The sequence below is a fragment of the Astatotilapia calliptera genome, chromosome 9 (assembly GCF_964374335.1).
Source record: "Astatotilapia calliptera chromosome 9, fAstCal68.1, whole genome shotgun sequence".
Taxonomy (NCBI): domain Eukaryota; kingdom Metazoa; phylum Chordata; class Actinopteri; order Cichliformes; family Cichlidae; genus Astatotilapia; species Astatotilapia calliptera.
Genome location: NC_137430.1, coordinates 3,437,511 through 3,449,688, shown reverse-complemented (window position 1 = coordinate 3,449,688; position 12,178 = coordinate 3,437,511). Strand labels below are relative to the sequence as shown.

Here is a 12,178-nt window from a genome sequence, read left to right as displayed (position 1 = left end):
TTCTCACTGCTCCCATTTCCAGCCCTCATGTACGCCAGTATCTTTGGGAATGTCTCAGCCATCATCCAGCGGCTGTACTCCGGGACGGCCCGCTACCACACCCAGATGCTGAGAGTCAGGGAGTTCATCCGCTTCCACCAGATCCCCAACCCACTCAGGCAGAGGTTGGAGGAGTACTTCCAGCATGCCTGGTCCTACACCAATGGCATCGACATGAACGCTGTGAGTACTGGTCCTCACACACCCAAACCCTGGGAGGGTACACTCTCTCGTGTGTGACTACACACAGCGTTTGAGCCTGCGTTGTACGCTAATGGGACGATTAGAAAGCGTTGTCTCAGCGCGCATGCTTGATACGGTCAGAGAAAATAAGAATGCTGCGTATACGCACGGGACACAAGCAGGGCTGCGAGCAAGCTTTGCAACATTCATGCATTCCTGTCAATTTGTTCACATGCATGAAGCCTAATCTGCACGTGTTCATCACGTCGTGCTGCCAGATGTATTTTACACATATTAAAGCGTGAGAGGAGAGATGTTCATTTTAATGTGTTTTATCAGCAGAGTAGGAGAATGCACTTTGAAACAAGCTGGAGCTTTGACACCCACGGGCACAGTGAGTCACATGCGAACACAAACGCAGCACTTCAAAGGTGCGCTGTGCATGCCCACCTCAGCCTGAACCTGCGAGTGTATTGGTTCACATGTTGCTCTGTCTGTAGCAGTGTCACCGGGGGTTTCTGACCTAAAGTGACACTGGGGGGAAACAGTGGTGCAGCCGTACAGGGACATCTGCGGATGCACGTCACCTGTAATGTTACTTTCTGCATGCTGTGTGTGGTTTAACCAAAAAAACTGTAGACGTTTAAAAGTCGCCTTTGCACTGTCTACAGATTGTAAGCTCATAAGTATATCTGCTCATAACTTCATCCAGCATCTAAATTAATTGTCAAACCTACCAGTCGGAGCCCAACCAGCAGCCCATCGTTGGCTGTGTAGTCGCGGACGAGCACAGAGGAGCTCTGTTTGGGTGCAAGTCCCAGTGCAAACATAACGCTCCATCAGTGCTGTTTCATTTCAGCGTAATGAGTAAGTCAGTGAAGTAGAGAGGAATCAGGTTTGCTCATCACCCTGCTCGGCCCCTTTCTTCTCCCCACGTCGTGTTACTCTCTCGAAGGCCCGGTGAAGTAGGCTGGATTTGAGCTTGTTTACCGTAGTCATTATTATGATTGTGTGGAGCAGACTTTGTCAGCCTGCCTCCACAGTTAATCAGCTGTGACCTCTTTCATTCACGAAGATGGGCGAGAATAACAACGCAGCTCTGATGTGAAGCTGAAAGCTGCAGGAGCGCTGAGATCAAAGTGGGAGGAAGGAGAAAGAAACGAGTCTGTTAACGTTAATCAGGGAGAAGCAGCTCTGTTTTGATGAAGTTGTTTCTTTTGCCGGTGGATAAACAGGTTTAGGGCGCAGTCGTTTTTCACACGGGGCCAGGTAGGTTTGGATAAATGAAATCCTCTTTTAGAAACGACATGTTGCATTTATTTGGTTTGTCTTTGTCTCATATGTAAACCTGCTCTGTTCATTCAACTGTGACAAACATACACAAAGCAAAATCTAAGAAATCAGAAAATAGCAAATGACTAAATCACTGAGCACCTCTCATGTTTTCAGTTTGGCTTCTTTTAGTTTGCTGCTTACATTATGAGAATTATTTGCAGCAAAGTCCATTTTTTATGTGACAGAGAGAATCGTATCCATGTTATTACCCCCTCGCCCTCTGTGGCAAGAGGATATAAATAAATGATAAAGAATAAGTACAAAGATATTCATGACGGCAGACCTGCCCTATGAAATCCTGCTTTAGTATCCTGTGTTCCTACTGTAGGCACAGCTGACACAGCAAGAATATGTTTGTTAATCACAGATGGGACACGATACTAATTAAGAAAAGTTCCAAAAAAAAGATATGAGGCCTATGAAGCAGTCTTTTTTTGCTGGCTGCTGTTTAAAATCCATCCCTCCATCCACAGGGTGGGAGGGGCTCTTTAACATCCACAGGGTGGGAGGGGCTCTTTAACATCCACAGGGCGGGAGGGGCTCTTTAACATCTAGATCAGATTCTGTAATAAAGCGAGCCCTTCCAACTGTGCAAAGGAGGAAAGAACAGTAATTTACTTATTGTGAAGCTTCAGATCTTTCCTTCCTCAGTCACTCTCTTTATTTGGTGGTACTCTGTTAATGCTCACCTACTGCATGCTCACCAATACTGAAAGAGACTTGCCAGCCACAGTTGTTTGTGTTTGCTCGTGGAGCTTCGACTTCCTTTAGCAAAACTTTTTAAATATTTATCCTCGTTCAATCAAAACTCATTGACTAGACTCTCACGTGCCACAGCCACAAATGAAGTGTGGCTCTGCTCTTGTGTCATGAGAGGTAGCCCACTCACTTTTGAATAAACTGTCTGTCACTCCTCCAGCTCGGCCATGCCTCAGCTTCCACGTTGCAGCCAAACAGTGTTAAATGGCCTCTTAGTTTACACTTTTTCATGTGAAGGAGAATTTGTAAGGAGTCTGTCATGGTTACGTGGTCAAACAAATATGAATCTCTGTCTCTCTTCCACAGCATGTCTTTTATCCTGTCTTCCTTCTCTCATTCCAACCAATCACAGCAGATGGCCCCGCCCCTCCCTGAGCCTGGTTCTGCTGGAGGTTTCTTCCTGTTAAAAGGGAGTTTTTCCTTCCCACTGTCACCAAAGTGCTGCTCATAGGGGTTCATATGATTGTTGGATTTTTCTCCATATGTATTATTGTAGGGTCTATCTGACAATATAAAGCGCTGTGAGACGACTGTTGTTGTGATTTGGTGCTGTATAGATAAAACTGAATTGAACTGAAATGACCTCAGGTAAAAATGATCCACAAACAGTGACGTAGTAGCTGTTAGACACAAAATAACACAGATGCTTAGCAACCTTGCTTTTATATAGGACTGTAGCATGAGCCAGTTGGCAGCCGGTTGAATCAAGTGTCCTGCTGCAAACAGACATGTGACAGATCAGTGAGGATTGATTGCAACATGTTGCCAATCTCTTGCAGTTGAGTTGGACTGCAATTGTTTGGATACCCAGGTTGGCAACTGGCTGTAGTTGCCAAAGGATGAGGCAGACAGAATAGAGAAGTGAGTGTTCTCAAAGATCACACCATTGCTCTGCAGTCATAAACACCAGTGCAGCAGTGCTTTGTGCTAAATGCTAACATATCCTAATTTAGCAAGTCTGCAGGCTAACACTTGTTAATTAGCACTAAATAAAAGCTACAGCTGAGCCTGATGGAAACGTTGTAACAGCTACCTGGGTATTGTCATGAATCGCTGTGTGGCAGGCAAGCAGGAGTGGTGGACCCAAAATGCAGAACTCAGACACGGAAGTGAAACTTAAGGCGCAGCTTTATTGCTGGGAAAAACCTCGTACAAACTAAACTCACCAAAAGAAAACCAAAAGTCAGAACAGAGGAACCAAGGACTGAAACACTGGAAAGAAACACTAAACTGGAGCAGGAGACCAAACACTAGGAACATAGAAGCAGAACACACAGCTAGTTGAGGGTACGACACTGACACAGAGAAACACAGGGCTTAAATACACAGACGGCAGTAATCAAGGGATGAGAGACAGGAGGGGAACACACCTGGGAGAAATCACAGCTGACGAGACAGGGGAAACGTAAACTGAGCACACTCACATACGACACAGACCTTCACAATAAAACAGGAAACTCAGACACATGGAACCAGACAAGACGTTGAACTAAACAGATTCACTAACAGATGGGGTGACACCATAGACAGAGACAGACTCAAAGGCAGACCAAATATAACACACAGAACTCAAACAATAATAATCATCATCATCATAAACTAGAAAATGATAACTAAAAGCGCTGGGTCACCGACCCAGGACCATGACAGGTATAAACAGATCACAGCTGCTAATTATTATTATTAATCATAAAAATGATCACAAATGTATCCATGTCATTTTTCAGTGACTCAGTAGGAGCCATATACACGCAGCACCACCCACTTGTTGAATATTAAACATCTGCATGCTTTATAGATGCAAGAGAACTGAAGGTATCGTTTGTGTTGTGTTCCTGATGCTGTAATAGTTTCAGGTTGGTTTCCTCTCCGCACACTGAAACACTGAGTTTAGGCTCCAGGCTGCTGCTCTCTGCCTATTCTCAGGAGGTTAATGCTTATTGAAGGCAGCCTCAGAGAGCAAGTGGAGACGTACCTCCACTGCTGATGCAGATGATGTAATCTGCCTTTGTGTTTATATTCTCTGTTGTGCATAGATAAGGTATTTGGGGTCTTTGAGGACAGAGGCCTTTGTACTCTCTAACTATTGAATAGCCAAAGTTACACTTTTTCCTATATGGGAGTTGTTTTCAGTAAAAAAGAGGCCACAAACGATATCACAACAACAAACAGAGCCTTGAAACAGTTAAGAGGCTAAAGCTCCCTGAAATGTGATAAAAGATAGAAAGAGGTTACAAACAGGGCTGCTTAGCATACCTTTATTGGGAAATAAGAGAGAGTCAGATGAGGATGGGGAGAAATGGGCAGCGGGAGATAAAGAGGGAGCCCAGCGAAGGCTGAAATGAAGAGCGGAGCTTGAAATGGATGAAAGTGAGAGAAATGGTGAGGGAGAAAAGCAGTGTGGGTGTTCTAGGTGCAGTTCAGCTCTGTGAAGTCAGCCAGGGAGCTACAAGAGAAGCCCAGAGTCTGCTGCTCAGAAACAGCCTTCCACGCTCGCAGTGAGCTCATTAAAATTTCACCAATTCTTCATATTAATTACACTCTGTGGGCCTGCTGACTCTGTTCCGATATGCCCGCTGAAATATAGTTTGAAATCGTTTGCACTGTAGTTCAAAAACAAGAGGAAAGAAAATCAATGCAGAGGCCCTTCCTCAATCAGTGCTGCTCACGCTCATCTGATACGTGGAGGTTAAAAGTGGGAGGGATTGAGTTCATGCTGGGATGTCTCTGAGGCTTAGAACCAACTTCTGATAAATGCATAGATAGTTTAGTTTTGTCGTGTTCATTTGTGGAGTGGGTAATAACAGTAAAAGGCTAATGTCCCGTGAGTGTTTCCCACTAGGGATGAAGGTGATAAAGACAGTAAAGGCTCCTCTTTTTATTATTCCTTTCAAGGTTCCATAATCTGTGACATTTATGTGACATTTGCTTTATGTTCTGAACTTGACATATCATTCAGTCGCTGCTAATAGCGTCTATCATAACCTCGTGCTTGTCCTTCCTCCCACCTCTCTTCTTCTCTTGCCTTCTCCTTTCTTCCTCCTTCTACTTTACCTTCCTTTCGCTCTTTATTTTGCATCTTTTTATCGTCTACTTTCATTCACCTCTTCATTTTCCTCGTGTCTCCCTGCTTCTCCTCCCCAGGTGCTGAAAGGTTTCCCTGAGTGTCTCCAGGCTGATATCTGCCTCCATCTTAACCGGACGTTGCTGCAGAACTGCAAGGCTTTTAAAGGCTCCACGAAGGGCTGCCTCAGAGCGCTGGCCATGAAGTTCAAGACTACCCACGCACCCCCGGGTGATACGCTGGTCCACGCTGGCGATGTCCTGACCGCCCTCTACTTCATATCCAGGGGATCCATAGAGATACTGAGAGGAGACGTGGTGGTAGCCATCTTGGGTAATGAATGAGGATATTCATGCTTCACTGACATCTGTAGAGAGAGGCAGCGTGACAACAGCGATAGCACAATGTTTATTATGAGATCAGATCACACTCAAAAAAGCAGTGTTTCACATTTGCACGTGATGCAAGCCTAATTGTACACGTGATTAGGAAACGTGGATACATGGAATATCGAATATCGTCCATTCCAGCAGATCCCAAAGGTGCTCTGTTGGATTGAGATCTGGTGACTGTGGAGGTCATTTACAGCACAGTCACATCTTTGTGACGTGACACGTCACCCTGCTGGAAACAGTCATCAGTAGATGGGCACACTTTGGTGGTCAGCATCAACAGTAAATCAAGCCGACACTACTGCATGACCAGCAGCAGCCTGACCATTGATAGGCAGGACGGATCCATGTTTTCATGTTGTTCATGCCAAAGGGCGTCGCAGCAGAAATCAAGACTCATCAGACCAGGCTTCATTGTCCCAACCTTCAAATGTCCAATTTTGGGGAGCATGTAAAGAGTAAAGTGTGTCTTCAGTTTGCTCTTCTTAGTCGACAGGAGCGACACCCGGTGTGGTCTTCTGCTGCTGTAGCCCTTCTGCCCTCTTCTGCTTCATGTTGTGCTTTCAGAGATGCTCCTCCGACTCACCCAGACGACCTCCAATCGCTGGAAATGTTCTCTTTGTCTGTAAACCCTGGAATAGTGTGGGGAGAAATGGCAGCAGAAATACCGGCCCACCAACAACCATGTTGTCACCAATGTTCCCTCTAAGCTGGCACATCTCTGCACACAGAAAATCTGCGTTGCGCACAAAAAAAATCTAACCTGAATTGAAATTAAAATTAATACTTCAACAATCCTGTTCTGCAGTGTGAGTCAGTGACTGGCTGCTCCTGTATGGGATCAGAACGATGCCGCCTTATCCCACAGTCCAGCCAATGATGCGATTCACATTCGTATATACGAAGCTAATCAACATGGTTGACAGGCTATGACAGCGTCCTTATGTGCCCACACCGGTGTTTTAGCAAAGCGGCTGATGTGGAGTGAAGCCACGTTAATGACAACGTGCACAACCATTGGAGACGTGAGCAGGACAGACGGAACAACTGACGGGAAAAGTGTGGACTTTATACCAGTTTTTAAATTGTGTTGATCGGCCACGTAAAACCAGAGTTATGATAAAATATCTGCAATGTTTGTTTTTCTTCCTGAATACTGTCGTTGTTTATATTTACTGCAGGAAGAAACGGTGAAAACGGCGTTTTATAAGGAAAACGCTCGAAAGCCTGTGAGCAAAAACAACACCAAAGAAACCCCACCCTTCGCATTGGTCGAAAAATGTACCATGTCGACCAATCAAAAAATGATATGGCAACAGGGCATCTAGTTGTTAAGAGACAGGGGAAGTTTTAGGAGTGACTGCGTGTTTGAGATGTGAGAGATTTGAGACGTTTAGCACAAATCTTGTGTAGTTAGTGTGTAGTTAGTGTGTAGTTAGTGTGTAGTCAGTGTGTAGTCAGTGTGTAGTCAGTGTGTAGTTAGTGTGTAGTCAGTGTGTAGTCAGTGTGTAGTTAGTGTGTAGTCAGTGTGTAGTCAGTGTGTAGTTAGTGTGTAGTTAGTGTGTAGTCAATGTGTAGTCAGTGTGTAGTCAGTGTGTAGTCAGTGTGTAGTCAGTGTGTAGTCAGTGTGTAGTTAGTGTGTAGTCAATGTGTAGTCAGTGTGTAGTTAGTGTGTAGTCAATGTGTAGTCAGTGTGTAGTTAGTGTGTAGTCAGTGTGTAGTCAGTGTGTAGTTAGTGTGTAGTCAGTGTGTAGTTAGTGTGTAGTTAGTGTGTAGTGAGTGTGTAGTTAGTGTGTAGTCAGTGTGTAGTCAGTGTGTAGTCAGTGTTTAGTTAGTGTGTAGTCAGTGTGTAGTCAGTGTGTAGTTAGTGTTTAGTTAGTGTGTAGTCAGTGTGTAGTCAGTGTGTAGTTAGTGTGTAGTCAGTGTGTAGTCAGTGTGTAGTTAGTGTGTAGTTAGTGTGTAGTCAGTGTGTAGTGAGTGTGTAGTTAGTGTGTAGTGAGTGTGTAGTCAGTGTGTAGTTAGTGTGTAGTCAGTGTGTAGTCAGTGTGTAGTCAGTGTGTAGTCAGTGTTTAGTTAGTGTGTAGTCAGTGTGTAGTCAGTGTGTAGTTAGTGTTTAGTTAGTGTGTAGTCAGTGTGTAGTCAGTGTGTAGTTAGTGTTTAGTTAGTGTGTAGTCAGTGTGTAGTCAGTGTGTAGTGAGTGTGTAGTTAGTGTGTAGTTAGTGTGTAGTCAGTGTGTAGTGAGTGTGTAGTTAGTGTGTAGTGAGTGTGTAGTCAGTGTGTAGTCAGTGTGTAGTCAGTGTGTAGTTAGTGTGTAGTCAGTGTGTAGTCAGTGTGTAGTTAGTGTGTAGTGAGTGTGTAGTTAGTGTGTAGTGAGTGTGTAGTTAGTGTTTAGTCAATGTGTAGTCAGTGTGTAGTTAGTATTTAGTCAGTGTGTAGTCAGTGTGTAGTCAGTGTGTAGTCAGTGTGTAGTTAGTGTGTAGTCAGTGTGTAGTTAGTGTTTAGTTAGTGTGTAGTCAGTGTGTAGTCAGTGTGTAGTTAGTGTGTAGTCAGTGTGTAGTCAGTGTGTAGTCAGCGTGTAGTCAGTGTGTAGTCAGTGTGTAGTCAGCGTGTAGTCAGCGTGTAGTCAGTGTGTAGTCAGTGTGTAGTCAGCGTGTAGTCAGCGTGTAGTCAGTGTGTAGTCAGTGTGTAGTGAGTGTGTAGTGAGTGTGTAGTCAGTGTGTAGTCAGTGTGTAGTGAGTGTGTAGTCAGTGTGTAGTCAGTGTGTAGTCAGCGTGTAGTCAGCGTGTAGTCAGTGTGTAGTCAGTGTGTAGTCAGTGTGTAGTTAGTGTGTAGTGAGTGTGTAGTCAGTGTGTAGTCAGTGTGTAGTTAGTGTGTAGTCAGTGTGTAGTCAGTGTGTAGTTAGTGTGTAGTCAGTGTGTAGTCAGTGTGTAGTCAGTGTGTAGTTAGTGTGTAGTCAGTGTGTAGTCAGTGTGTAGTCAGTGTGTAGTTAGTGTGTAGTCAGTGTGTAGTCAGTGTGTAGTCAGTGTGTAGTTAGTGTGTAGTCAGCGTGTAGTCAGCGTGTAGTCAGTGTGTAGTGAGTGTGTAGTCAGTGTGTAGTCAGTGTGTAGTCAGTGTGTAGTCAGTGTGTAGTGAGTGTGTAGTCAGTGTGTAGTCAGTGTGTAGTCAGTGTGTAGTTAGTGTGTAGTCAGCGTGTAGTCAGCGTGTAGTCAGTGTGTAGTGAGTGTGTAGTGAGTGTGTAGTCAGTGTGTAGTCAGTGTGTAGTCAGTGTGTAGTGAGTGTGCAGTTAGTGTGTAGTCAGTGTGTAGTTAGTGTGCAGTTAGTGTGTAGTTAGTGTGTAGTTAGTGTGTAGTCAGTGTGTAGTTAGTGTGTAGTCAGTGTGTAGTTAGTGTGTAGTCAGTGTGTAGTTAGTGTGTAGTTAGTGTTTAGTTAGTGTGTAGTCAGTGTGTAGTCAGTGTGTAGTTAGTGTTTAGTTAGTGTGTAGTCAGTGTGTAGTCAGTGTGTAGTGAGTGTGTAGTTAGTGTGTAGTTAGTGTGTAGTCAGTGTGTAGTGAGTGTGTAGTTAGTGTGTAGTGAGTGTGTAGTCAGTGTGTAGTCAGTGTGTAGTCAGTGTGTAGTTAGTGTGTAGTCAGTGTGTAGTCAGTGTGTAGTCAGTGTGTAGTTAGTGTGTAGTGAGTGTGTAGTTAGTGTGTAGTGAGTGTGTAGTTAGTGTTTAGTCAATGTGTAGTCAGTGTGTAGTTAGTATTTAGTCAGTGTGTAGTCAGTGTGTAGTCAGAGTGTAGTCAGTGTGTAGTTAGTGTGTAGTCAGTGTGTAGTCAGTGTGTAGTCAGCGTGTAGTCAGTGTGTAGTCAGTGTGTAGTGAGTGTGTAGTCAGTGTGTAGTCAGTGTGTAGTCAGCGTGTAGTCAGCGTGTAGTCAGTGTGTAGTCAGTGTGTAGTCAGCGTGTAGTCAGCGTGTAGTCAGTGTGTAGTCAGTGTGTAGTGAGTGTGTAGTCAGTGTGTAGTGAGTGTGTAGTGAGTGTGTAGTCAGTGTGTAGTCAGTGTGTAGTGAGTGTGTAGTCAGTGTGTAGTCAGTGTGTAGTCAGCGTGTAGTCAGTGTGTAGTCAGTGTGTAGTCAGTGTGTAGTCAGTGTGTAGTTAGTGTGTAGTGAGTGTGTAGTTAGTGTGTAGTGAGTGTGTAGTTAGTGTTTAGTCAATGTGTAGTCAGTGTGTAGTTAGTATTTAGTCAGTGTGTAGTCAGTGTGTAGTCAGAGTGTAGTCAGTGTGTAGTTAGTGTTTAGTTAGTGTGTAGTCAGTGTGTAGTCAGTGTGTAGTTAGTGTGTAGTCAGTGTGTAGTCAGTGTGTAGTCAGCGTGTAGTCAGTGTGTAGTCAGTGTGTAGTGAGTGTGTAGTCAGTGTGTAGTCAGTGTGTAGTCAGCGTGTAGTCAGCGTGTAGTCAGTGTGTAGTCAGTGTGTAGTCAGCGTGTAGTCAGCGTGTAGTCAGTGTGTAGTCAGTGTGTAGTGAGTGTGTAGTCAGTGTGTAGTCAGTGTGTAGTGAGTGTGTAGTCAGTGTGTAGTCAGTGTGTAGTCAGCGTGTAGTCAGCGTGTAGTCAGTGTGTAGTCAGTGTGTAGTCAGTGTGTAGTTAGTGTGTAGTGAGTGTGTAGTCAGTGTGTAGTCAGTGTGTAGTTAGTGTGTAGTCAGTGTGTAGTCAGTGTGTAGTTAGTGTGTAGTCAGTGTGTAGTTAGTGTGTAGTCAGTGTGTAGTCAGTGTGTAGTCAGTGTGTAGTTAGTGTGTAGTCAGTGTGTAGTCAGTGTGTAGTCAGTGTGTAGTTAGTGTGTAGTCAGCGTGTAGTCAGCGTGTAGTCAGTGTGTAGTGAGTGTGTAGTCAGTGTGTAGTCAGTGTGTAGTCAGTGTGTAGTGAGTGTGCAGTTAGTGTGTAGTCAGTGTGTAGTTAGTGTGCAGTTAGTGTGTAGTTAGTGTGTAGTTAGTGTGTAGTCAGTGTGTAGTTAGTGTGTAGTCAGTGTGTAGTTAGTGTGTAGTCAGTGTGTAGTTAGTGTGTAGTTAGTGTGTAGTTAGTGTGCAGTTAGTGTGTAGTTAGTGTGCAGTTAGTGTGTAGTCAGTGTGTAGTTAGTGTGCAGTTAGTGTGTAGTTAGTGTGTAGTTAGTGTGTAGTCAGTGTGTAGTTAGTGTGTAGTCAGTGTGTAGTTAGTGTGTAGTCAGTGTGTAGTTAGTGTGTAGTTAGTGTGTAGTTAGTGTGCAGTTAGTGTGTAGTTAGTGTGTAGTTAGCGTGTAGTCAGTGTGTAGTTAGTGTGTAGTTAGTGTGCAGTTAGTGTGTAGTCAGTGTGTAGTTAGTGTGTAGTTAGTGTGTAGTTAGTGTGCAGTTAGTGTGTAGTTAGTGTGTAGTCAGTGTGTAGTCAGTGTGTAGTTAGTGTGTAGTCAGTGTGTAGTCAGTGTGTAGTTAGCGTGTAGTTAGCGTGTAGTCAGTGTGTAGTCAGCGTGTAGTTAGCGTGTAGTCAGCGTGTAGTCAGTGTGTAGTCAGTGTGTAGTTAGCGTGTAGTCAGCGTGTAGTCAGCGTGTAGTTAGCGTGTAGTCAGCGTGTAGTCAGTGTGTAGTCAGTGTGTAGTCAGCGTGTAGTCAGCGTGTAGTCAGTGTGTAGTTAGCGTGTAGTCAGCGTGTAGTCAGCGTGTAGTCAGTGTGTAGTCAGCGTGTAGTCAGCGTGTAGTCAGCGTGTAGTCAGTGTGTAGTTAGCGTGTAGTCAGTGTGTAGTCAGTGTGTAGTCAGTGTGTAGTCAGTGTGTAGTCAGCGTGTAGTTAGCGTGTAGTCAGTGTGTAGTCAGTGTGTAGTCAGCGTGTAGTCAGCGTGTAGTCAGCGTGTAGTCAGCGTGTAGTCAGCGTGTAGTTAGGGTGTAGTCAGTGTGTAGTCAGTGTGTAGTCAGTGTGTAGTCAGCGTGTAGTCAGTGTGTAGTCAGTGTGTAGTTAGCGTGTAGTTAGCGTGTAGTCAGTGTGTAGTCAGTGTGTAGTCAGCGTGTAGTTAGCGTGTAGTTAGCGTGTAGTCAGTGTGTAGTCAGTGTGTAGTCAGTGTGTAGTCAGCGTGTAGTCAGTGTGTAGTCAGTGTGTAGTTAGCGTGTAGTTAGCGTGTAGTCAGTGTGTAGTCAGCGTGTAGTCAGTGTGTAGTCAGCGTGTAGTCAGCGTGTAGTCAGTGTGTAGTCAGTGTGTAGTTAGCGTGTAGTCAGTGTGTAGTCAGTGTGTAGTCAGTGTGTAGTCAGCGTGTAGTTAGCGTGTAGTCAGTGTGTAGTTAGTGTGTAGTCAGTGTGTAGTCAGTGTGTAGTCAGTGTGTAGTGAGTGTGTAGTCAGTGTGTAGTCAGTGTGTAGTCAGTGTGTAGTCAGTGTGTAGTCAGTGTGTAGTGTAGTCAGTAGTGTTGTTGTGTGTCAGAACA

General features: G+C 44.6%; 1 protein-coding gene across 1 annotated transcript in view; it reads left to right on the top strand.

Annotated features, from left to right (window-relative positions):
* Positions 1-12,178, top strand: part of kcnh2b (potassium voltage-gated channel, subfamily H (eag-related), member 2b) — a 61,831-nt gene that overhangs the window by 35,747 nt on the left and 13,906 nt on the right. The window contains exons 9-10 of the mRNA XM_080306441.1: positions 23-222; positions 5,461-5,713. Coding sequence (XP_080162567.1) covers positions 23-222; positions 5,461-5,713 — 453 coding nt within the window. The remainder of the gene's footprint in view (positions 1-22; positions 223-5,460; positions 5,714-12,178) is intronic.